Source organism: Oncorhynchus nerka, linkage group LG21 (assembly GCF_034236695.1).
Source record: "Oncorhynchus nerka isolate Pitt River linkage group LG21, Oner_Uvic_2.0, whole genome shotgun sequence".
In the NCBI taxonomy this organism is placed as follows: domain Eukaryota; kingdom Metazoa; phylum Chordata; class Actinopteri; order Salmoniformes; family Salmonidae; genus Oncorhynchus; species Oncorhynchus nerka.
In genome coordinates, this window is record NC_088416.1 from 14525401 (window position 1) to 14549858 (window position 24458).

A 24458-nucleotide genomic window follows, 5' to 3' on the forward strand; every position below is an offset into this window, starting at 1 on the left:
CCCACGCCCTGCAGCTACTTCCCCAAGCCTCCCCAGCTTCTCCTTCACCCAAATCCAGATAGCTGATGTTCTGAAAGAGTTGCAAAACCTGGACCTGTACAAATCTGCTGGGCTAGACAATCTGGACCCTATCTTTCTAAAATTTTCCGCCGCCATTGTGGCAACCGCCTATTACTAGTCTGTTCAACCTCTCTTTCGTACTGTCCGAGATTGTTAAAGATTGGAACGCTTCCGCAGTCATCCCCCTCTTTAAGTCATCGCCTCTTCACTTCCAAATAAGATATGGATCTGGTAGCACTTCCTACGCCTTACACTAGATGTCCTCATTCAGTAGAACGTGGAATGGAGCCTCTGGTGTGAACTTTGACCGAATGGGAGGGGAATGAGTCACTGTCCTGGCAGAATGCAATTTCCCTGTGGCGCATTTGTCTGTGGATGTCACCATCATTCCATTTGGCTGCAGATAAAAACGTATGCTCCGGTTGGAACGTTATTGGATATATATGAAAATAACATCCTGAAGATTGATTCTCTACTTAGTTTGACCAGTTTATTCAACCTGGATATATCTTTTTGAAGTTTTCGCCCGAGTCCTCCTGGACCAGCGTCAGCTTTTGGGCACGTGAGCTGAAGTGCTAGCAAATGCATCTAATTGGACACTAGTATTTGACATTATGGAACAAAACAACGATTTATTGTGGAACTAGGACTCCTTGCACTGCATTCTGATGAAAGATCATCAAAGTTAAGGGAATATTTATGATGTAATTTCGTATTTCTGTTGACTCCAACATTGCGGAGAAATATATTTACGTCTGAGCGCCGTCTCAGATTATTGCATGGTAGGCTTTTTTTGTAACGTTTAAAAAAAAATCTGACACAGCGGTTGCATTAACATTGTAGTAGGAGTATTTTAATAATGTCACAACGTTTGCCCCCTGCTCTATTGATTTCAGCATGATATGGATATTAGCCTCGGGGGAAATCCAGGCTTTGAATTGAAAGAGTACTATTTATGAAGTTTAACAAAAAGTGACTAACACAAAAAGAGCTGTTACACTTACCAAGTTGGCTACCCACTTGAATCATAATGCAACACTTCAAAATGTAGCGAGCTGTTTTCTACAAATTGTCTTCTAATCAGGGATGTACACATTATTCCCAGATTCTGTGTGGTTTTTGAGCTGTTAGTTTTAACAGGACGTGAAACCTCATCTCCCTCCTCTCGGCACAATTGATTTCAACATGATATTGATGAGTGATGACAAATAAGTGTTGCGTTCCTTTGTTTAGCGACCATTTAAATGCATCACTGTTGCCCTGCTTTTAGAATATCAGGGTTCATTCTCAGATGTGCCAAACCAAATGTACTAGAGCATGACATTGGGGACTGGGCCCCGATCCAACAACATGACTATCGAGTGAATCCTGAAAAGAGAGAGAAGCTCCGCAGTCAGGTGGAAAGTTACTACGAATATTTCATTAGTTTCCTCTTGAAATCAGACATGTCCGTGGTAAGGACAACTTGGTTGCTGATTGTTTCAAGGGTGGGAAGTCAAAAAGATTTGTGTTTTGCATTTAGCCAGTGTGTTACCATGGATCACAATTTATTTTTGACACTTTTTTCTGTGTTGTAGATGAGTTTTATCTCTTATTCTTTTCTGTATTTTGTTGAAACTGAACTGTTGGTGAGGGGCTCGTAAGTCAGCATTTCACTGTAAGGTCTACACCTGTTGTATTCAGCACATGTGATTTGAGTTTATTTTGGGGTTCCTGTGCTGGCTTGTCCGTCTCGTTAGTGGGAAGGTGTTTCACCTGAGCTGGTCCAGGTTGTATTTAAGAGTGTCTGGCCCAGTGCTCCAGTTGTCTTGATAGATGTGGAGAGTCAACACCTTTAGTTGCTCCACCTTTTTGGTTTGCTTCCTGTTTATAAGTTTGAGGTGGTGGGACGGGTGCGCCATCGTCCGTGAGGAGATGGCGCAAAGTACATCTGGACCGACGGTTCCGGGGATTGGACTGGCCAACACGGTGCGATTTTCTTGGCGGGAAAAAGAGATGGAGCCTTGGGGGAGAGGAACCTTCGGGAGGAACATCCTAATGGGGCACCTAAAATTGAAGGTTAAAGATGTTCTCTGCCTTCAGGGGAACCCAATGGAGAAGGGGTTTGATGTAACCCTATATTTGGAAGAAAAACACAATGAGATTATGAAGACGGTGACGGAAGGGAAAGAAGAAGGTCCCCTGTGTCATTACACGGTGACCAGCCTGGCAAGAAACAACTTCAGGGTGGTCACCGTAACCATGTACAATCCGCACGTGAAGGACGAAGAAGTGAGGGCCTTTCTGGGGAGGTACATGGACAATGTCTCCTCAGCGAGGTACCTCAGGGACTCCCTGGGTTTCTGGAATGGGAAGAGAGGCATCCAGGCGTTACTCAGGGAGTCCCCGAAGAGTGTGGATGGCTACCTCCATCCTCCGGCAATGTTCTCCCTGGGGGCTGACAGGGGGACGTTGTATTATGCCCGTCATCCCCCGTTCTGCAGGCGTTGTATGGCCTACGGCAGCACCAAGAAGTGTCGCTTTAGTGGGTCGGAAGAGCATGAGGCCAGGGAGTGTGACGAGCCCAAGGCTTGCCACGGGTGTGGCTCGAAAGTACACCTGTGGCGTGATTGCCCGGCTCGTCACAGGTCATACGCGTCTGCAGCTGGGGGGGGAGCGGGGGATGGGGGGAGGAAAGAAAGGACGCGTGCGGATTGTACGGATGGCACAGGGGAAAAGAAGGCAAGAGAAGAGGATGGAAAGAAGGAAGAAATGAGAAGAAAGAGGCGGGAAGAAGGAAAGAGTGGAAAAGAAGAGGAGAAGGAAAAGAAGGCAGAAGAACGTAAAGGAGCGGTAAAGGGGACAGTGGTGCGAGAAGGAGTGGAAGAGGGAACGGGGACAGTGACGGAGAAGGAGGGAGGAGTGGAGGTGGGAGGGAGGGGGTGGGAGGGGAGGGGGTGGGAGAGATGGGGGAAGGAGTGGGGGACAGCCTGCCAGGCTTCCTCGAGGTCGAAATGAGGGATTTGGTGGAGGAGTTAGCGGGGATGGGACGTTGTGTCTCCCCGCTACCTCCTTCACCAAAGAAGAAAGGGATGAAGAGGGGGAGCTTGGCAGGAAGTGAGAGGGAGGGGGTGTGGAGGGGGAGGGGGGCTAAGAGAGTGGGGGGGGGGAGGGTAATTTGTCCTCCCGGTTTGCCTCAGCCCCTTGCATTTTAGTGGATGACTCCAGTAGGGGGTCGGTGGGCTGTTTGCTAGAGGGATCCCAACTCCTGTTTGAGGAGATGGGGTCCCCTACATGCAGCCCTGAGGCAAACAGGGAGGGGGGGATGGTGGGTGGGGAGGGAGGACCCAACACACTGCCTGGGTCATGGGTTGGGATGGAGGACGGGGGGCGTCAGGAGAGGAGAGGACGTCCCCGCCGGTGGAGATGGACCAGGGGAGCATCGGGTGAGTCTCCTGTTTTTTCTTTGTTTTTTTATTTTTTATTTGTTGTTAATAATTAAATGAATAGTTCTGTTTCTTTTTTAGTCTAAATGTTAGGGGGATAAGGAATAATGTTAAAAGGAGGGCGGTTTTTTGTTATTTAGAGGGTGTGGGGTTTGATTTCTGTTTTTTACAGGAGGTTCACCTGAGGGATGGTGGGGATGTGTGTAGATTTAAGAGGGAGTGGGATAAGGGGGAATCTTTTTGCGGCATAGGAGGGGTGCACTCAACAGGAGTAGGGATTTTGTGTGGGCATAGAGGGGTTAAAATAGAGAACACTTTTGTAATAATGCAGGGTAGAGTTTTGGGGATAGATGTTAAGTTTAGAGAAGCTAGATATAGGTTAATTGGGGTGTATGGGCCACAGGTGGCGGCAGACAGGAGGGAGATGGTGGACTGTCTGGCGCCCCTGTGTGTTACAAACAGGCACTTGGTGATAGGAGGAGACTTTAATATAGATTTAGGGGTAGGCGGTGATAGCAGTGCAGGTGCCATCTCTGGGCTAATGGCTTGCCATGGTCTGGTTGATGGTGGCCTGCACACTACTCCGGCAATGGTTGGTCCTACATGGCGCAACTCCAGGGGGGTTGCGCGGAGGCTCGACTACATTTTTGTATCCAGGTCTTTGGGTCAGTTGTCTGGGCGGCTGTTGCCTGTTTTCTTCACGGATCACGACGGGGTGTTCCTGCAGGTGGGGTCGCCAGTCTGCCTCTTCGGTAGGGGGTACTGGAAGTTAGATCGGGATATACTGGAGGAGCAGGCTTTTGTTGACGCATTTTTTTGTTTCTTTCGGAGGCTTGATGGCCTCCGGTCCATGTGCGAGGGGGTGTTAGAGTGGTGGGATTTAGTTAAGGGGAGGATAAGGGCTTTTATAATAGGATATTGTAGAAGGAAAAAAAGGGAGGAAAGGAGGGAGGTGGATCGTATCCAAAGGTTAATTGAACTCGAGTACGAGGCAGGCAACCTCGGCGGGTCGATTGACTGGGAGAGATTCGCAGCCCTAAAGGCGCAGCTCAGGGAGCTGCAGGAGCAGAAGGCTCGAGCTTTCCTGGAGCGTGCGCATAGTGGCTTTCTAGAACATAATGAGACTTGTTCCGCTATGTTCTTTAAGTCGGTTAGGGCCAGGCAGAGTAGGAAGGTAATGCATGGAGTTAGGGAAGAAAATGGTAGTATAGTAAGTAAACCAGAGGAAATGGTCAGGGTGACAACTGATCATTTCCATGGTTTATTTAAGGAAAGGGAAATAGATGTAGAGCAGGAAAACGTGTTTTAAAACACTTGTCCCGGCGGTTGCCAGAGGACATTAGAGACGTGATGGAGGCCCAGATCTCACTAGAAGAGGTTGAGAGCGCTCTTAGGAGGATGGGAAAAGGGAAGGTGCCTGGGATGGATGGGCTGCCGGCTGAGTTACCTCAAGTTTTGGGGTATACTTGGACCAGTGGTCCTCGAAGTCTTGAAGGCCATCCTTGAGACGGGGGTCCCGGGGGTATCAATGGCTGTTGGTGTGCTGTCACTTCTTTATAAGAAGGGGGAAGCAACTGACCTTGGCAACTGGCGGCCGTTGACCATGCTGTGCGTAGATTACAAGATTCTTGCAAAGGTTTTAGCAGACCGGTTGCGCACAGCCCTTCCCTACGTCGTCCACGAGGATCAGACGTGCGGGGTAGAGGGCCGCTCTATAAGATGGAACCTACAGTTGATCAGGGATTCCATCGCTTGGGTTGAAGATAGAGGGCTGCCTTTAATGGTAGCAGCGCTAGATCAGGCGAAAGCTTTTGATCGCGTGAATAGATCTTTTCTATTCAGGGTGTTAGGTAGATTAGGATTTGGGGAGAAGTTTATAGGATGGATCCGTACTTTATATGTCGGAGCGGGGTGTCGAGTTAGTGTAAATAGTCACTTAGGTGACGTTTTTGACCTCTCGTCTGGGGTCAGGCAGGGATGCCCACTCTCGGCTCTCCTCTTCGTTCTGTACATGGAGCCTCTGGGGGCTGCCATTAGGGCAGACACAGGGGTGGAAGGCTTGTTGATCCCTGGAAGTGGTGGGCTGCGTGTTAAGATGACGCAGTACGCCGACGACACTTCCTTGCTGTTGTGCAAGGACTCGTGCCTGACAAGGTCCCTTGCCATCTTTGGGGATTTCACCCGAGCGTCGGGAGCAGTTCTGAACCATGCAAAGTCTTCCGTCAAGTTTTTCTGAAGATGGCGCGGTAGAACGGATGTGCCTGGGGGGTTATCTCTCTGTGAAGGGGCCCTGAGGATTCTCGGGGTTCATTTTGAGACCTCCGGCTCAGCGACGCTAAACTGGAACATGCGTATCGCAGTGGTACAGAGGAAGCTAGCAATGTGGAAGGCTAGGTATTTGTCTTTTATGGGCAAAGTCCTGGTCCTAAAGGTGGATGTGTTGCCGTCTCTTTTGTATTTGGCGTACATCTACCCATTGCCGGCTTGTCTGAGGAGGCCTCTAGTGAGGCTTGTGTTTCAGTTTATGTGGAGTGGCAGGTGCGAGTGGGTCGCCAGGGCACGCATGATCTGTCCCATCGGGGAGGGAGGTAGGGGGTACCAAATTTCCCCCTCAAGCTGGACTCAATTTTTGTTTCTTTCTTGTTAGCGGAGCTTGCTCAGCCAGTGATACACCCGTCCGGTTACTTCCTGCGGGTGTTCTTCTCGTATCAGGCGAGAAGCGTAATGGTGTGGTCTAATGCGGGTCCTCGGGCGGAACAGCTGCCGTGGCACTTTGGTCATGCGGCCAAGTGGCTGCGTGCGCACCCCGAGGTTGAAGTTGCCCGAGTAGGTTTAGATCACAGGCACCTGTACGAGGAGGTCAGGCAGGCAGGGAGTCCTGCGCCCGTAGCGGGCATCTCGTCAGTGGTCTGGGAGGGAGTGCAGGCGCGGGGCCTGGACAACGGGCTCAAGGACCTGAATTGGTTGAGCCTTCATAAGCGTTTGCCGGTACTTTCCATCTTGTACCAGTATAGTTTGGTGCAATCCCCCACCTGTCCAAGATCCTCTTGTGGCAGGGAGGAGACTGTGCGCCATGCCTTCTGGGACTGTGCCTTTGCCGGACTAGTCTGGGCTAGGGCACGGGTGATGCTAGGTGTGGTTAGGAGTGATTTTGTTTTGACATGGGCTAGGCTAGAGAGAGGCGTAGGGAGAGCAAAGGGAACGGATAGGGACAGGTTTCTGCTCTGGCTTCTCATGAGTCTCTTTAAAAAGGGACTGTGGGAAGCCAGGAAGAATTTAGTCAAGACAGGGAGAGATTGGGGGGTGGAAGGGATAGTGAGAAGGGTGGAAGGTGATTTGAGGGGGAGGATGAAGAGGGAGGAGAGGAAGTGGGGGAAGCAGAGGTGGAAAGGGGGTTTAGGGCTGGGAGTGTTAGAGTGAGATTGGTAAGGGGATAGATTAGGGAAGGGGAGATGGGGAAAGGGTTAGGTATTGGTTAGGTATGACGGGGAGGGACGATGCTCCCCTGAGGTTTGTTTTTGTTTGGTGTTTGGTGATTTGGTTTTGTAAATATAAGTAATTAAGAATGAATGAGAGATATGATTTTGTAAAGTGTGAATGGTATTGATTGTAAATAAATTATTTTAACCACCTTTTTAGTTTGCTTCCTGTCTTTGCCTCTTGGGCAGATTTAGTGGGTCTCATGGTGGGTGTCTTTTAGGTCCCAGTTGTTGTTACCAGTCAATTTTAAATTTTCAGTCGATGCCCCCAGTGTCTTTTCAGAACCCCTCCTAAAAAAGAAGTTATATTTTGGGTTGGATATAGCAGCATATTGTTAATATTTGAATCAATGGCATTTCCCTACAATTTTTCAGTTGTTATTCTTTGTTTTTTTATCCTCAATATTTCTGTTGTATTTTCATTTTTTTCCTGTGAAGCTATTGTGTTGCATCCATGTCTGACATTGGGCAGCAGCCTAGTGGTTAGAGCATTGGACTAGTAACTGAAAGGTTGCAAGTTGAAACCCCGAGCTGACAAGGTACAGTTCTGTCGATCCTAATTGAAACAGCAGAGGTGTATTTGAACAAGGCTGTTAACACACTGTTCCAAGGCCGTCATTGAAAATAAGATTTTATTCTTAAATAAAGGTAAAATTAATAAAAATGTGCTGTATAAATAAAGTTTGATTTGAACATATTGCAAAACAAATTAATCCAATGACTGACCAATCAAAATAGTCTTGCTAAACCTATGAACATATATGTGCCAAAGCAACACATCTTAGTTTAAATTCAGTATATCTTCCACTATGGTATGTATGTTTATCACTTTTCAACAAACCCAGTCCATTTGTTGAAATGAAAAATGTTGAAATCAACAACATGTAACAGTTTCCCTAATTAATTTTAATTAACTTAATCATTATGATTCAACATCAGTTCACCGTCTCACCTCATACTGTATTGGAGCAGCTGACTGCCCAGTTCAACGTCAGTTCACCGTCTCACCTCATACTGTATTGGAACAGCAGCAGCTGACTTGATCGTTGATGCTAATCATCATGTTTTGAATCTGAGAGTAAATGGATCCGACTACAACTCTAAAAATGAAGGGTTCAACTGGAGTTGTTCTCAGATCCCCTAAGAGCCGTAGGGTTCTTGGTCAGTGAAAAACAGCTCAAAAAGGTTATTCAAATAACTTGTTAGAAGTTGGGTTCATCGAGGAACCTCCGTTGTTGCTGGACTTCTTCCGGGAACTTCGCAATTACAACTGAAAACGATGGTGACAAGTTTGGATGCGACAACAAGTTAAAAAGGTTAAGTTGGGTTGATGTTTGCCTCTGAATATATCTCGAAATAATGTATATATATTAATATAACATACTAAAAATGAATAACGAAGACAATGATGGTTTTCTGTGAATATCTTCCATAACGTTACTATAGTTAATTACCTTAAATATTAGAAAGCCGCGTTTTACCGTCGGCGTTGTATGAGCTACAGTACAGTACCGTTATCTAGCTAGATAACGTTATGTCCTAACTAGGCACAACTAGGTTTGGATTATTTCCCTCGACTATATTCTTTCCCATATATTGTATATCGTCTCCATAAAGCCAACATGGCTTTACACTCATTAACGTTCATTTTCCAATCTAGAGCAGTTCTCACTTTTGTGATAATGAACTAGCTAACTCACTAAGGACGGTGACCTGTCCAGACGAGATTTTACAACGAACTGAATCGTCAATGGAGGTCTTCCTCTTTATATACCCTGCTACAACATGCAATACTATTAACTCACAAGGGGGCATAACGTTAGATGGACAATACTATTCCATTTTGGAAACGTTACATATACAATACTCTCCCATTTTGGAAACCTTACATGGACAATACTATCCCATTTTGGAAACGTTACATGTACGCCCCCTTGTGGAGGGAAATTAATATCTTAAAATATTGAACCATTTGTGTACAAAGATATATTGAAATGTGATATTAGGTCTGTATGGCACTTCTGTTACTGTATGGCAGTACTGTATTGACTAGTGCTTTCTCCAATTTGTTCTTCTATTTTGCATTCAACTGGGATCAAGAAGAAGGAACAGATATGTTGTAGGACAGCTACATTTGAAGTGTACATTTAACCTACATAGCAGTCAAAACAAACTGAAATCTATTAGCATACAAATGTGTGCAAATGATCTTTTCAGATCTTCTCAGAAATGAATCAAGTCCATGGAATGGATAAAGACAAGACAATTCAAGGACTAGTAGAGGTAGAGAGGCGGGGCAGGGTGAGGACATCATCCTGCTGTTTTGACAGTCCCCGAAGGACTATACAGAAGAGGGATTTGCTCTTATTCCTTCTCGAATGTATTTTGTAATAAAATCAGCAAGTGTAGTAAGATCATTGCTTTACTTTATTATTTATTATTTACTTTACTAATGCTTATATAAAACTACAGCTGAGCATATGTTATGTGCTTTGTTAATTGTATGTGAATTCAAATTTTCTTACTTTTGTTGACACAGATTTCACCGCTCTTCACTCCTTTACTGCACATCGGCGGAAATCCATTTCACCATGAGAGTGAAATCCCGCTGATGGGGAGAACATCCACGCCCTCGAGGACGTCCCCATGGGACATGGGGCTCTGCTAGGGCTGTATTTTTTTTTTTTTTTAAATGTTCCCTTAAATTTCCCCAAAATGTCAGAAAAACACTTATGTTGTTAAGTTACTGTGTTCTGGGGAGAAGAGAAGTTGGGGTGAAGTTACCAGGACCGGTCATAAAGATGGCAAACTTCCTAACATAACTAAGTGGATACGATATACACACTAAAGCTGAAAAATCTGTATTTAGCATCAAGTCTACAATATTGTTAGTTTATCTATGATTCATTTTTAATGTTTTTATTGTATATCATTATTTATTTTTTAAATGTCATGAAAAGCTCTATACAAAGTAAATGTATTATTTATTATGGTCTGACATGTTTGCAGAAATGTTGCAATTTTGTCATGTGTTTTGATTGGTAAATTGTTTTGTAAATATTAATTCACGTTTGTGGTGCCACTAAATAAACAATGAATTATTTAAATCAATATTGTTATTATTATTATTAAAATATGTTTTTATAATGGATGGTGGGAAGGGAGTATTTCAAAAATGAACCCCAAAAGGTTCTTTGAGGAACCATGATAAGGGGTTCTTTCTTCAAATAACTTATAGGGGTTCCCACAAAAGGTTCTTCAAATAACTGTTAGGGGTTCCCCCACAGTTTCAATTTGAAGAACCCCTAAAGGATACTCCAGGAACCTTTATTTTTTTAGAGTGTATATTGATAAAAGTCACCTTGTCCGAGAGACATTTAAATAGTTATCCACAACCCATTTTGGGGTGAAATAGGGGCCACAACAGACAGACCTGATATCGCCCATAATTCGACGTCCTTGGACGTCACGTGCTGACTGGGTATGATCAAAGTTATTCTATTTAGCTGCACTTTGCAGTACATTTTTACACTATAATACATGTTTCTGATGCCACATCGTCCGTTTTCAAAGGGAGTCGTTGGTTTTTAGGGGCAGTCGCTTTTTAGCTTTTTGTCTGAAAGTATTTTCTCAACTGTGATACCAACTTCAGTCAGCAGGTGGCGATTTGCATCTTTCAGGTGATTCTGCCACTGTGACGTATATTCTAGTAGGCGGGACGCTTCTTCAACATCAACAGCTAGTCAGCCACCTTGGTTCACTCTAACTTTATGGAAAAAGTTTTGTTCAATGAATCGAGCAACTCCTCTCATACTGGGAAGACCCCCGGCCCTGTTTACCCCGTCCAAGGTGCCCCCCTCACACAGGAATACACACTCAGAGCCTACAAGCCTTTTCTAGAAACTCCACGTGTTTCACTGAACTTTTTTTTTTTTAACTGTTTGAGATGTGGTATCCACTTGGCTCGCTGCCTCTCAGATCAAAGGTGGGTCCATCTGCTCCGTTCCCGAAGTGTGGTCTCCTGTTGTCTCCTGAGATTTCAAGTTTGAGGGATCCCTCCTGTACCATTTACCCAGGTCGTCAGGAGCATCACCACGTGAAGATTCACATCCCCAAATGTGGTTAATTTCTTTAATATCAAATGAGACAAACTTATCACACAAGCCAGAGTTAAATTTAAATATTTATTCACTTATTAATAAGGGAGCAGGTCAATACAATGCACACATATAAAGTGAATCAATTGAGTGCTCTACGATAATGATGGCGGGTCAACAAATCACCCCCAGACGATTCGTTGAGAGCCACAACACAAAAGTACAAAGGTATTTAATAGCAAGATACAACCTACATGACAAACAATAGACATGTAGAAAGTGTCACAAGGTTAAGCTTTGTATGAAAGATAATAATTCTCAGCAGAGAGTATCTGTAAAAGCACTACGTTTTGTGTAGAGACCAGGGGTCTGGTCCTGGGGTCATCTCTCCCTGGTACCATATAGAACAGAAACATTAACTCATACTTTGGAATGCGGTCTCTTTAGGTTTTATCACCCAAAAGACATTGTACATTTCCTATCAGAGTTATCTCCCAGAGGCCCATCTTCAGTAGAACACACAGACACAATAGTTCTAAGAACCTCTATTCTGTTGCATAAAACAACCATTTGAGCCAATAAAAGTATTATAACATAATGTTGCAGTTTTGCTCAGTGTCCACTGAAAGTTGACTAGTAACAACAACTGGGACATAAAAGTCACCCACCATGAGACTAACTAAATCTGCCCAAGAAGAGGCAAACAGAAGAAAAACCAAAACAAAGGTGGTTAAAATAATTTATTTACAATCAATACCATTCACACTTTACAAAATCATATCTCTCATTCATTCTTAATTACTTACTTATATTTACAAAACCAAATCACCAAACACCAAACAAAAACAAACCTCAGGGGAGCATCGTCCCTCCCCGTCATACCTAACCAATACCTAACCCTTTCCCTATCTCCCCTTCCCTAATCTATCCCCTTACCAAACTCACTCTAACACTCCCAGCCCTAAACCCCCTTTCCACCTCTCCCGTGCCGCATGCTTCCCCCACTTCCTCTCCTCCCTCTTCATCCTCCCCCTCAAATCACCTTCCACCCTTCTCACTATCCCTTCCACCCCCCAATCTCTCCCTGTCTTGACAAAATTCTTCCTGGCTTCCCACAGTCCCTTTTTAAAGAGACTCATGAGAAGCCAGAGCAGAAACCTGTCCCTATCCGTTCCCTTTGCTCTCCCTACGCCTCTCTCTAGCCTAGCCCATGTCAAAACAAAATCACTCCTAACCACACCTAGCATCACCCGTGCCCTAGCCCAGACTAGTCCGGCAAAGGCACAGTCCCAAAAGACATGGCGCACAGTCTCCTCCCTGCCACAAGAGGATCTTGGACAGGTGGGGGATTGCACCAAACTATACCGGTACAAGATGGAACGTACCGGCAAGCGCTTATGAAGGCTCAACCAATTCAGGTCCTTGAGCCCGTTGTCCAGGCCCCACGCCTGCACTCCCTCCCAGACCACTGACGAGATGCCCGCTACAGGCGCAGGACTCCCTGCCTGCCTGACCTCCTCGTACAGGTGCCTGTGGTCTAAACCTACTGGGCAACTTCAACCTCGGGGTGCGCACGCAGCCACTTGGCCGCATGGCCAAAGTGCCACGGCAGCTGTTCCGCCCGAGGACCCGCGTTAGACCACACCATTACGCTTCTCGCCTGGTACGAGAAGAACACCCGCAGGAGGTAACCGGACGGGTGTATCACTGGCTGAGCAAGCTCCGCTAACAAGAAAGAAACAAAAATTGAGTCCAGCTTGAGGGGAAATGTGGTACCCCCTACCTCCCTCCCCGATGGGACAGATCATGCGTGCCCTGGCGACCCACTCGCACCTGCCACTCCACATAAACTGAAACACAAGCCTCACTAGAGGCCTCCTCAGACAAGCCGGCAATGGGTAGATGTATGCCAAATACAAAAGAGACGGCAACACATCCACCTTTAGGACCAGGACTTTGCCCATAAAAGACAAATACCTAGCCTTCCACATTGCTAGCTTCCTCTGTACCACTGCGATACGCATGTTCCAGTTTAGCGTCGCTGAGCCGGAGGTCTCAAAATGAACCCCGAGAATCCTCTGGGCCCCTACACAGAGAGATAACCCCCCAGGCACATCCGTTCTACCGCGCCATCTTCCGAAAAACTTGACGGAAGACTTTGCATGGTTCAGAACTGCTCCCGACGCTCGGGTAAAATCCCCAAAGATGGCAAGGGACCTTGTCAGGCACGAGTCCTTGCACAACAGCAAGGAAGTGTCGTCGGCGTACTGCGTCATCTTAACACGCAGCCCACCACTTCCAGGGATCAACAAGCCTTCCACCCCTGTGTCTGCCCTAATGGCAGCCCCAGAGGCTCCATGTACAGTATGAAGAGGAGAGCCGAGAGTGGGCATCCCTGCCTGACCCCAGACGAGAGGTCAAAAACGTCACCTAAGTGACTATTTACACTAACTCGACACCCCGCTCCGACATATAAAGTACGGATCCATCCTATAAACTTCTCCCCAAATCCTAATCCATTTCCTCTGGTTTACTTACTATACTACCATTTTCTTCCCTAACTCCATGCATTACCTTCCTACTCTGCCTGGCCCTAACCGACTTAAAGAACATAGTGGAACAAGTCTCATTATGTTCTAGAAAGCCACTATGCGCACGCTCCAGGAAAGCTCGAGCCTTCTGCTCCTGCAGCTCCCTGAGCTGCGCCTTTAGGGCTGCGAATCTCTCCCAGTCAATCGACCCGCCGAGGTTGCCTGCCTCGTACTCGAGTTCAATTAACCTTTGGATACGATCCACCTCCCTCCTTTCCTCCCTTTTTTCCTTCTACAATATCCTATTATAAAAGCCCTTATCCTCCCCTTAACTAAATCCCACCACTCTAACACCCCCTCGCACATGGACCGGAGGCCGTCAAGCCTCCGAAAGAAACAAAAAAATGCGTCAACGAAAGCCTGCTCCTCCAGTATATCCCGATCTAACTTCCAGTACCCCCTACCGAAGAGGCAGACTGGCGACCCCACCTGCAGGAACACCCCGTCGTGATCCGTGAAGAAAACAGGCAACAGCCGCCCAGACAACTGACCCAAAGACCTGGATACAAAAATGTAGTCGAGCCTCCGCGCAACCCCCCTGGAGTTGCGCCATGTAGGACCGACCATTGCCGGAGTAGTGTGCAGGCCACCATCAACCAGACCATGGCAAGCCATTAGCCCAGAGATGGCACCTGCACTGCTATCACCGCCTACCCCTAAATCTATATTAAAGTCTCCTCCTATCACCAAGTGCCTGTTTGTAACACACAGGGGCCCCAGACAGTCCACCATCTCCCTCCTGTCTGCCGCCACCTGTGGCCCATACACCCCAATTAACCTATATCTAGCTTCTCTAAACTTAACATCTATCCCCAAAACTCTACCCTGCATTATTACAAAAGTGTTCTCTATTTTAACCTCTCTATGCCCACACAAAATCCCTACTCCTGTTGAGTGCACCCCTCCTATGCCCCAAAAAGATTCCCCCTTATCCCACTCCCTCTTAAATCTACACACATCCCCACCATCCCTCAGGTGAACCTCCTGTAAAAAACAGAAATCAAACCCCACACCCTCTAAATAACAAAAACCGCCCTCCTTTTAACATTATTCCTTATCCCCCTAACATTTAGACTAAAAAAAGAAACAGAACTATTCATTTAATTATTAACAACAAATAAAACCCCAAAAACCAAAGAAAAAACAGGAGACTCACCCAATGCTCCCCTGGTCCATCTCCACCGGCGGGGACGTCCTCCCCACTCCTGACGCCCCCCCGTCCTCCATCCCAACCCATGACCCAGGCAGTGTGTTGGGTCCTCCCTCCCTCCCCACCCACCATCCCCCCCCTCCCTGTTTGCCTCGGGGCTGCATGTAGGGGACCCCATCTCCTCAAAGAGGAGTTGGGATCCTTCTAGCAAACAGCCCACCGACCCCTCACTGGAGTCATCCACTAAAATGCAAGGGGCTGAGGCAAACAGGGAGGACAAATTACCCTCCCCCCCCCCGCCACTCTCTTAGCCCCCTCCCCCTCCACACCCCCTCCCTCTCACTACCTGCCAAACTTCCCCTCTTCTTCCCCTTCTTCTTTGGTGTAGGAGGTAGCGGGAGACACAACGTCCCATCCCCGCTAACCCCCCACCAATTCCCTTGTCTCGTCCTCGAGGAAGCTTGGCAGGCTGTCCCCCACTCCTTCCCCCATCTCCCCCCCTCCCACCTCCACACCTCCCTCCGTCCTGTCACCGTTCCCTCTTCCACTCCTTCTCGCACCACTGTCCCCTTCTCCCTCTTCTCTGCTCCTTCCCGTTCTTCCGCCTTCTTTTTCTTCTCTCCTTCTTTTTCCTTCGGTCCATCTTCTCTCCTCTTTCTTTTCGCCTCTTCATTCTTCCCTTCTTCGTCCTTCTCCGTCCTTTCCCTGTGCCATCCGTACAATCCGCATGCGTCCTCTCTTTCCTCCCCCATCCCCCGCTCCCCCAGCTGCAGACGCGTATGACCTGTGACGAGCCGGGCAATCACGCCACAGGTGTGCTCTTGAGCCACACCTGTGGCAAGCCTTGGGCTCGTCACACTCCCTGGCCTCGTGCTCTTCCGACCCACAAAACCGACATTTCTTGTTACTGCACGAGGCCAGGGTATGGCCGTAGGCCATACAACGCCTGCAGAACGGGGCTGACGTGCATAGTATAGGGTTCCCCTGTCAGCCCCAGGGAGAACATTGCCGGAGGATGGAGGTAGCCATCCACACTCTTCGGGGGACTCCTGAGTAACGCCTGGAAGCCTCTCTTCCCATTCCAGAAACCCAGGGAGTCCCTGAGGTACCTCGCTGAGGAGACATTGACCATGTACCTCCCCAGAAAGGCCCTCACTTCTTCGTCCTTCACGTGCGGATTGTACATGGTTACGGTGACCACCCTGAAGTTGTTTCTTGCCAGGCTGGTCACCGTGTAATGACACAGGGGACCTTCTTCTTTCCCTTCCGTCACCGTCTTCATAATCTCATTGTGTTTTTCTTCCAAATATAGGGTTACATCAAACCCCTTCTCCATTGGGTTCCCCTGAAGGCATAGAACATCTTTAACCTTCAATTTTAGGTGCCCCATTAGGATGTTCCTCCCGAAGGTTTCTCTCCCCCAAGGCTCCATCTCTTTTCCCCGCCAAGAAAAGCGCACCGTGTTGGCCAGTCCAATCCCCGGAACCGACGGTCCATATGTACTTTGCGCCATCTCCTCACGGACGATGGCGCACCCGTCCCACCACCTCAAACTTAGAAACAGGAAGCAAATCAAAAACAGGAATAAACAGCAAACCAAAAAGGTGGAGCAACTAAAAGGTGTTGACTCTCCACATCTATCAAGAAACTGGAGCACTGGGCCAGACACTCTTAAATAGAACCTGGACCAGCTCAGGTGAAACACCTTCCCACTAATGAGACGGACAAGCCAGCACAGGTGTAACACATACTGACTAAAGAGGTGACACCAATCAATGCAATATTAACATGGTGTCTACTGGCAGGCAACAATTAAAAACAAGAAAAAACGTGTATTTTTTCCCTTCCTCACTTGCTTCTAGAACTCCCGTCCCCTTGGAACATAACTCATCTCTAATACGGAAAGTCAAAATAATTTGTGATCCATGGACCGCACTGGCTAAATACAAAACATAAATCTTTTTGACTGCCCAATCTTGAGACAATCAGAAACTAAGTTGTCCTCACCATGGACACAAGCACCAAAAATTGTTGTTTTGACAAGTAGCAATTAAATCACTGATATCGATTAGGGGGGAGATCAGATTGTACTTGACTGTTGAAACTAACATCTAAAAAAACACATGGAAATGGGAGATATCTTTTAGCTCACTGGTTAGAGGACAACCTGCAGAAGACAGTCAGCTACATTTTGGAGAGATGCATTTAAAATGAAGGGGTCACTAAACAAAGGAACGCAACACTTATTTGTCATAACTCATCAATATCATGTTGAAATCAATTGTGCCGAGAAGAGGGAGATGAGGTTGCACGCCGTTAAAACTAACAGCTCAAAAACCACACGGAATCTGGGAATAATGTGTACATCACTGATTATAGAGGACAATTTGTAGAAAACAGCAAGCTACATTTTGAAGTGTTGCATTTTGATTCAAGTGGGTCACCAACATGGTAAGTGTAACTCAGCTCTTTTTGTGTTAGTCACTTTTTGTTAAATCACATAAATAGTACTCTTCAAATTCAGAGCCTGGATTTCCCCGAAGCTAATATCCATATCATGTTGAAATCAAATGATAAGGGGGCAAAGGTTTAGGGTTCTGCATTGTGACATTATTGAAATGCTAATTCTACAATGTTAAAACATTCCACAATTGTGCTGAGAGGGGGGAGATGAGGTTGCACACCCTGTTAAAACTAACAGCTCAAAAACCACACGGAATCTGGGAATAATGTGTACATCACTGGTTAGAGGACAATTTGTAGAAAACAGCTCGCCACATTTTGAAGTGTTGCATTTTGACTCAAGTGGGTCACCAATGTGGTAAGTGTAACGACTCTTTTTGTTCGTCACTTTTTCTTAAATCTCATAAATAATACTCTTCCATTTCATAACTGGATTTTCCCCCTGGGGCTAATATCCACATCATGCTGAAATCAATAGAACAGGGGGCAAACGTTTAGGGTTCTACATTGTGACATCATTAAAATACTCCTACTACAATGTTAAAACATTCTACATTGTGAAATCATTTCATTGATACCATGAAACAAATCTTTCATGTATGTATTTTCTGATGTTTGATCAGAGATCTTTTTTCAGAGTATCTCTGGTCACACTGATCACAGCTATGAGGTTTCTCTCCTGTGTGTGTTCTCTGGTGTATCTTCAGAGAGCTAGACTGAACAAAACTCTTCCCACATTGATCACAGCTATAAGGTTTCTCTCCTGTGTGTGTTCTCTGGTGTGATATCAGGCCATTTAGCTGAGTAAAACTCTTCCCACATTGAGTACAGCTATACGGTTTCTCCCCTGTGTGTGTTCTCCGGTGAATCTTCAGTTCCCCAGATTGAACAAAACTCTTCCCACATACAGTACAGCTATAAGATTTCTCTCCTGTGTGTCTTCTCTGGTGTGTCTTCAGAAGGCTAGATGTAAAAAACAACTTCCCACATTGAGTACAGCTATAGGGTTTCTCTCCTGTGTGTGTTCTCTGGTGAAGTGTCAGATTGCGGGAACTAGCAAAACTCTTCCCACATTCATCACAGCTATACGGTCTCTCTCCTGTGTGTGTTCTCTGGTGTGTTACCAGGCTTCTTAGCTGAGTAAAACTCTTTCCACATTGATCACAGATATACGGTTTCTCTCCCGTGTGTGTTCTCTGGTGTGATATCAGGCTGGTTGAATGAGTATAACTCTTCCCACATTGAGTACAGCTATAAGGTTTCTCTCCTGTGTGTGTTCTCTGGTGAAGAGTCAGATTATTCGAAAAAGCAAAACTCTTCCCACATTCACCACAGCTATACGGTTTCTCTCCTGTGTGTATTCTCCGGTGTGATATCAGGGTGCCTATGTGAGTAAAACTCTTCCCACATTCATCACAGCTATACGGTTTCTCTCCCGTGTGTATTCTCTGGTGTGATATCAGGTTGCTTAGCTGAATAAAACTCTTCCCACATTGATCACAGCTATAAGGTTTCTCTCCTGTGTGTGTTCTTTGGTGTACAATAAGATGGCTAGATGTATCAACACTCTTCCCACATTGAGTACAGCAATAACGTTTCTCTACTGTGTGGATTCTCTGATGCATTTTAATGCCTGCTGATGAGGTGAATCTCTTCCCATAGTCAGAGCGGTGATTTATCTTCCCCGTGGGTCTCTGCTGGTGTTTCTTGAGGAGTTCTGATCTGGAGAGACTCTTCTCTGCCTCGTCAGCATCATCAGGTTGTTGAGGCTCCCCAGAGGGTCCACGATAGTCACGTCTCTCTCCTGTCAGAATAACAAAGTCATACAGATGGTTAAAGGCCCACAACAGCAGAACTCCACTGTAAAAGGTGATGCCAACAGCGTAGCCATGATGTTGTACAACAATTGACGTATGTAATGAATGTAATGATTATTTGACATTTGTCTTAAAATGAGCAAGAATAGTCATATTTTGTCTTGTTTTCACATTAGTATTAACATCTAAGATTGTAGACTAGAAATAAGTTATTCATGTTGTTGAAACTCTTAGCAGTGTGCCAGACGACTTTTGGTCCCCAATATAGGCCCCTTTCTGTGTTTGCTAAAATTGTATGTAGTATATCTGCCTGGAGCAAAAATGGTGAGCAAAGATTTTAGTTTTTCACAATGTATTCTGAATGGGGGAAACTCAGGGGAGTAACCTCCATTTCCAGGTTGCTAATGACTGCATTTCACACTACTTTGGATTATAACTGTAAGGCTCCTTTGAATGTCCTGCTTAATATAATGTTTGTGTCATCATCGCAAATCAACCGCTTTGTACATAAAAAACACCAACCAGTAAAATGCTTCTTGGCTTTTTCATCAGCCTGACAATGAGAGTTTGTACACTGTTTCCTAAGTTGTTCCACCTAACTATACCATACATCTACTGTAGGACCAATAACTATACCTAACAATAACATAGACCTACTGTAGGACTCATAACTTCACCTAACAACAAATATAGGAAAACTGCTCTGTGTGTTGTAAAACAGCCTATCCATCTAGGAACAGTTCTCTACACATTATGAGCTAAGTATCTCTGTTAGTCTGTTTGGACACGAGACCCTACTATAAATCAAGCAGACAATAACATTATAAACATCAATTTGTTAGGGATGTTGGATCCAACATGGAGCACGGCATAACTGTCTTGACCAGAGTGAAGAATGAATAAGCACTCTGGTTGTTGTTGCATGTCGTGATATTTGTCATTTGACTGGCATTCAGAAAATTATTTCCTGGATCAGCTGAAGATAGTTGAACATGTGACTGTAACTAAACAGCTACAGTATTAAGAATTATGTGTAATTATTGAAGAACCGCGTTAATGACAGTATCCATTTGAGTATTGTCAATAAAGCTAAGATTTAAAAAATATATATATTTCACCTTTATTTAACCAGGTAGGCTAGATGAGAAGCTGCAGCGATCTGATGCTTAAAGTTAGTGAGGCAGATACAGTGGGGAGAACAAGTATTTGACACACTGCCGATTTAGCAGGTTTTCCTACTTATAAAGCATGTAGAGGTCTGTAATTTTTTTATCATAGGTACACTTCAATTGCGAGAGACTAAAAACTATGATTTTTAAGTAATTAATTTGCATTTTATTGCATGACATAAGTATTTGATCAACTACCAACCAGGGTTGTGGGTCTTATTTATTTAATCAAACAGCATGCTTAAAGCATCAGACAAGTTCAGTACATATAGATTTTATAAAAACACATGGGGCGATTAGTAGAAAGAACAGATGACTCCTGGTTGACCAAGAGTTATATTAGTTGGGGACAGCACTGGAACATGATTCTGGGGCTCCCGAGTGGCGCAGCGGACACTGCATCTCAGTGCTCGAGGTGTCACTACAGACACCCTGGTTCAAATCCAGGCTGTATCACAACCGGCCGTGATTGGGAGTCCCATAGGGCGGCGCACAATTTTCCCAGCGTCGTCCAGGTTAGGCAGTCATTGTAAATAATCATTTGTTCTTAAAACTTCTTGACGCTACCCATCCCTGTACCGGGATAGTTTTCGTCAGCAACCGCTGAATAGCATAGCGCAACAGTCAAATAATATTACTAAATAATATTACTAGAAAATATTCATATTCATGAAATCACAAGTGCAATATTTTGAAACACAGCTTAGCCTTTTGTTAATCGCCCTGTCGTCTCAGATTTTGAAATTATGCTTTACAGCGAAAGCAATCCAAGTGTTTGTGTAAGTTTAGCGATAGCCTAGCATAGCATTATGTACACTTAGCATCAGGAAGCTTAGTCACGAAAATCAGAAAAGCAATCATATTAACCGTTTACCTTTGATGATCTTCGGATGTTTTCACTCACGAGACTCCCAGTTACACAGCAAATGTTCCTTTTGTTCCATAAAGATGATTTTTATACCCAAAATACCGACATTTGTTTGTCGCGTTATGTTCAGAAATCCACAGGAAAGAGCGATCACGACAACGCAGACGGAAATTCCAAATAGTCTTCATAAAGTCCACAGAAACATGTCAAGCGTTTTTTATAATCATCCCTCAGGTAATTTTAAAAATATATATTCGATAATATATCAACCGAGTGTGTAGCTTTTTCCATAACAGTGGGAGGAACACTGGCCGGTTTACTCAATTGAGCACAAACTCACTCAGAGCCCCCACCTATCCACTTACGCAATGTGATCCTTCACGCTTATTTTTTTTAAATAAAAGCCTGAAACGATGTCTAAAGACTGTTGACACCTTAGGGAAGCCACAGAAAAAAAGAATCTGGTTGATATCCCTTTAAAATGGAGGATATGCATGCATAGGAAAACAGAGGTTTCAAAATAAGAGGCACTTCCTGATTGAATTTTCCTCAGGCTTTTGCCTGCAATATCAGTTCTGTTATACTCACAGACAATATTTTGACAGTTTTGGAAACTTTAAGAGTGTTTTCTATCCTACTCTGTCAAAAAATAATGTTCCCAAAGTAAACGGGCTATTTTTCAGGCACAGATGCTAGAATATATGTCAAAATATTGTCTGAGTATAACAGAACTGATATTGCAGGCGAAAACCTGAGGTAAATCAAACCAGGTAGTGGCTTCTATTCTGCAAGCTCCATGTTCCATAGCCTGCCTTTGCTCCATTTAAAGAGATATCAACCAGATTCCTTTTCCCACGTCTTCCTCAAGGTGTCAACAGTCTTTAGACATAGTTTCAGGCTTTTATTTTGAAAAATTAGCGAGAAAGATAACATCGCGTCAGGTGTTCGCATGAGTTTTGCTTGCGCAACAGAGCTTGGGCAGCCATCGTCTCTCCCGCGGCTACTGAAAAAGACCGTGCCGGTTGATATATTATCAATCATATATTTTAAAAACAACCTGAGGATTGATTATAAAAAACGTTTGACATGTTTCTGTGGACATTACGGATACTATTTGTAATTTTAATCTGCGTTGTCGTGGCCGCTCGAGCCTGGGGATTTCTGAACATAACGCGCCAAACAAACGGAGGTATTTTGGATATAAAAATACTCTTTATGAAACAAAAGGAACATTTATTCCGTAACCGGGAGTCTCGTGAGTGAAAACATCCGAAGATCATCAAAGGTAAGCGATTCATTTTATTGCTCTAATGATTTTCGTGACCAAGCTACTTTGATGCTAGGTGTTCATAATGTTTTGTATAGTGATCGATAAACTTACACAAACGCTTGGATTGCTTTCGCTGTAAAGCATATTTTCTCAATCTGACACCACAGGTGGATTAACAAAATGCTAAGATGTGTTTTGCAATATTGCGCTTGTGATTTCATGAATATAAATATTTTTAGTAATATTATTTGAATGTGGCGCTCTGCAATTCAGCGGTTGTTGATGACAATTATCCCGCTAAAGGGATGGGTAGCATCATATAATTGGTCATATAATTCCTATAATAACTACAACCTAAAACTTCTTACCAGGGGAATATTGAAGACTCATGTTAAAAGGAACCACCAGCTTTCATATGTTCTCAGCAAGGAACTTAAACGTTAGCTTTCTTACATAGCACATGTTGCACTTTTACCTTCTTCTCCAACACTTTGTTTTTGCACTATTTAAACCAAATTGAACATATTTCATAATTTATTTGAGGCTAAATAGATTTTATTGATGTATTATATTAAGTTAAAATAAGTGTTCATTTAGTATTGTTGTAAGTGTCATTATTACAACATAAAAAAATAAAAAAGAATCGGCTGATTAATCGGTATCGGCTTTTTTGGTCCTCCAATAATCGGTATCGGTGTTGAAAAATCATAATCGGTCGACCTCTATGACCTCATGGATGAATTCTAGAATATAATATATAGCCTAGAAACCTGGTTAAACTATCATTATGACAGCATGGATGAATTCTAAAATATACTATATAGCCTAGAAACCTGGTTAAAACAATCATTATGACATCATGGATGACCAGTCCTTGTATTCATAGTGACCAGTCCTTGTATTCATAGTGTAGTGAATTCAGGGGGTTGCCCTTTGCTGAACTCAAACCTGGGTCCAGTGACTGTCAAGCCAACACCTTATAACTGTTACGCCAAGATCTCTGAACTTCTTGACATGGTCGCTAGGTGTTGGGTTACGGTTGCTACAATAGCTTTCTCTTTGAATTTGAGAGTGGTTACACTTCTCCTTCCACTATCCCTCAGCTGTTCACCAAACCAAGTCTCTGGGCAGTCATTTTGTTGCCGTTTAAAAAACCCACACAACCCAGCAATCTGCAAATCTTCAAACAATAACAAATCTGTCATTCCGCCACTGTTTTGGTAATAAGATGATTATGGGGTTGGAGAAATGTAACTACAGACAGACGGATGCAAGGACTGACCATCCAAAATATAAACATTATAGTTTTAACCATGTTGAGGCTATACAGTGTATACAGTGTAAAACAGTTGAACTAAGCTCATGAGGCATGTGTTATATTCTTCAAGAATCAATGGCTATAAATAATTTAAAAGTCACAATATGGATGTAGCAATTGCAGATTTCCACTTTAACACCAAACATCAGTCCAACAACTGCAGAGTTTTTGCCTCTGTTTTTAAGACAGTACTTACTAGTGTTAATCAGGGAACGGTTTCTCAAAACCATCTTATGGCTAAATTCATCGTTAGAACCATTGGATGCCTTAAGACGCGTTTGGGAAACCGGGCCCAGATATCCAGTTTCCTCCTCTTCTTCCTCATTTTTCGGTGTAACAGTCATCTCCTCTTCCTCTTTCACGCCATAAACTGCATCTTCCTCTCCTTTTACTGTAACATCCTCCTCCTCTTTCACACTGAACTCGTCTTCCTCTTCTTTCACAGTAACGGCCTCACCCTCTACTTCTTGTTTTACTGTGATATCTTCCTCCTCTTTAGAAGGAGAGAAGCTTAGTGACCGCATGGTCGGGGATGTTAGCTAGCTAGGCTAATGCTAACTTAACCAGCCCGCTAGCTGAATAATAACAACAATGTAAATATGTAATTAAATCGGATAACTAAGTAGACGACAGAAGTGTGTTTAAAACACAGTAGCTAATATACACGAAAGAGTCTAAAGAGCTTTATTGGTTCGGCTGTTTTGTCTAGCAGGCTACCGAGGTGGCTGACTAACTGTTGTTGCTGCTGAAA

General features: G+C 44.5%; 1 protein-coding gene across 1 annotated transcript; it reads right to left on the minus strand.

Moving 5' to 3' along the window:
• Positions 1-17157: 17157 nt before the first annotated feature.
• On the minus strand, positions 17158-24458 carry LOC115115871 (gastrula zinc finger protein XlCGF57.1-like). The gene is made up of 2 exons (XM_029644352.2): positions 23904-24458; positions 17158-19069 (listed from the first exon to the last, which is right to left on the minus strand). Exons 1-2 carry the CDS (start codon positions 24229-24231, stop codon positions 17859-17861), a joined length of 1539 nt encoding a protein of 512 aa, XP_029500212.2. The 5' UTR covers positions 24232-24458; the 3' UTR covers positions 17158-17858.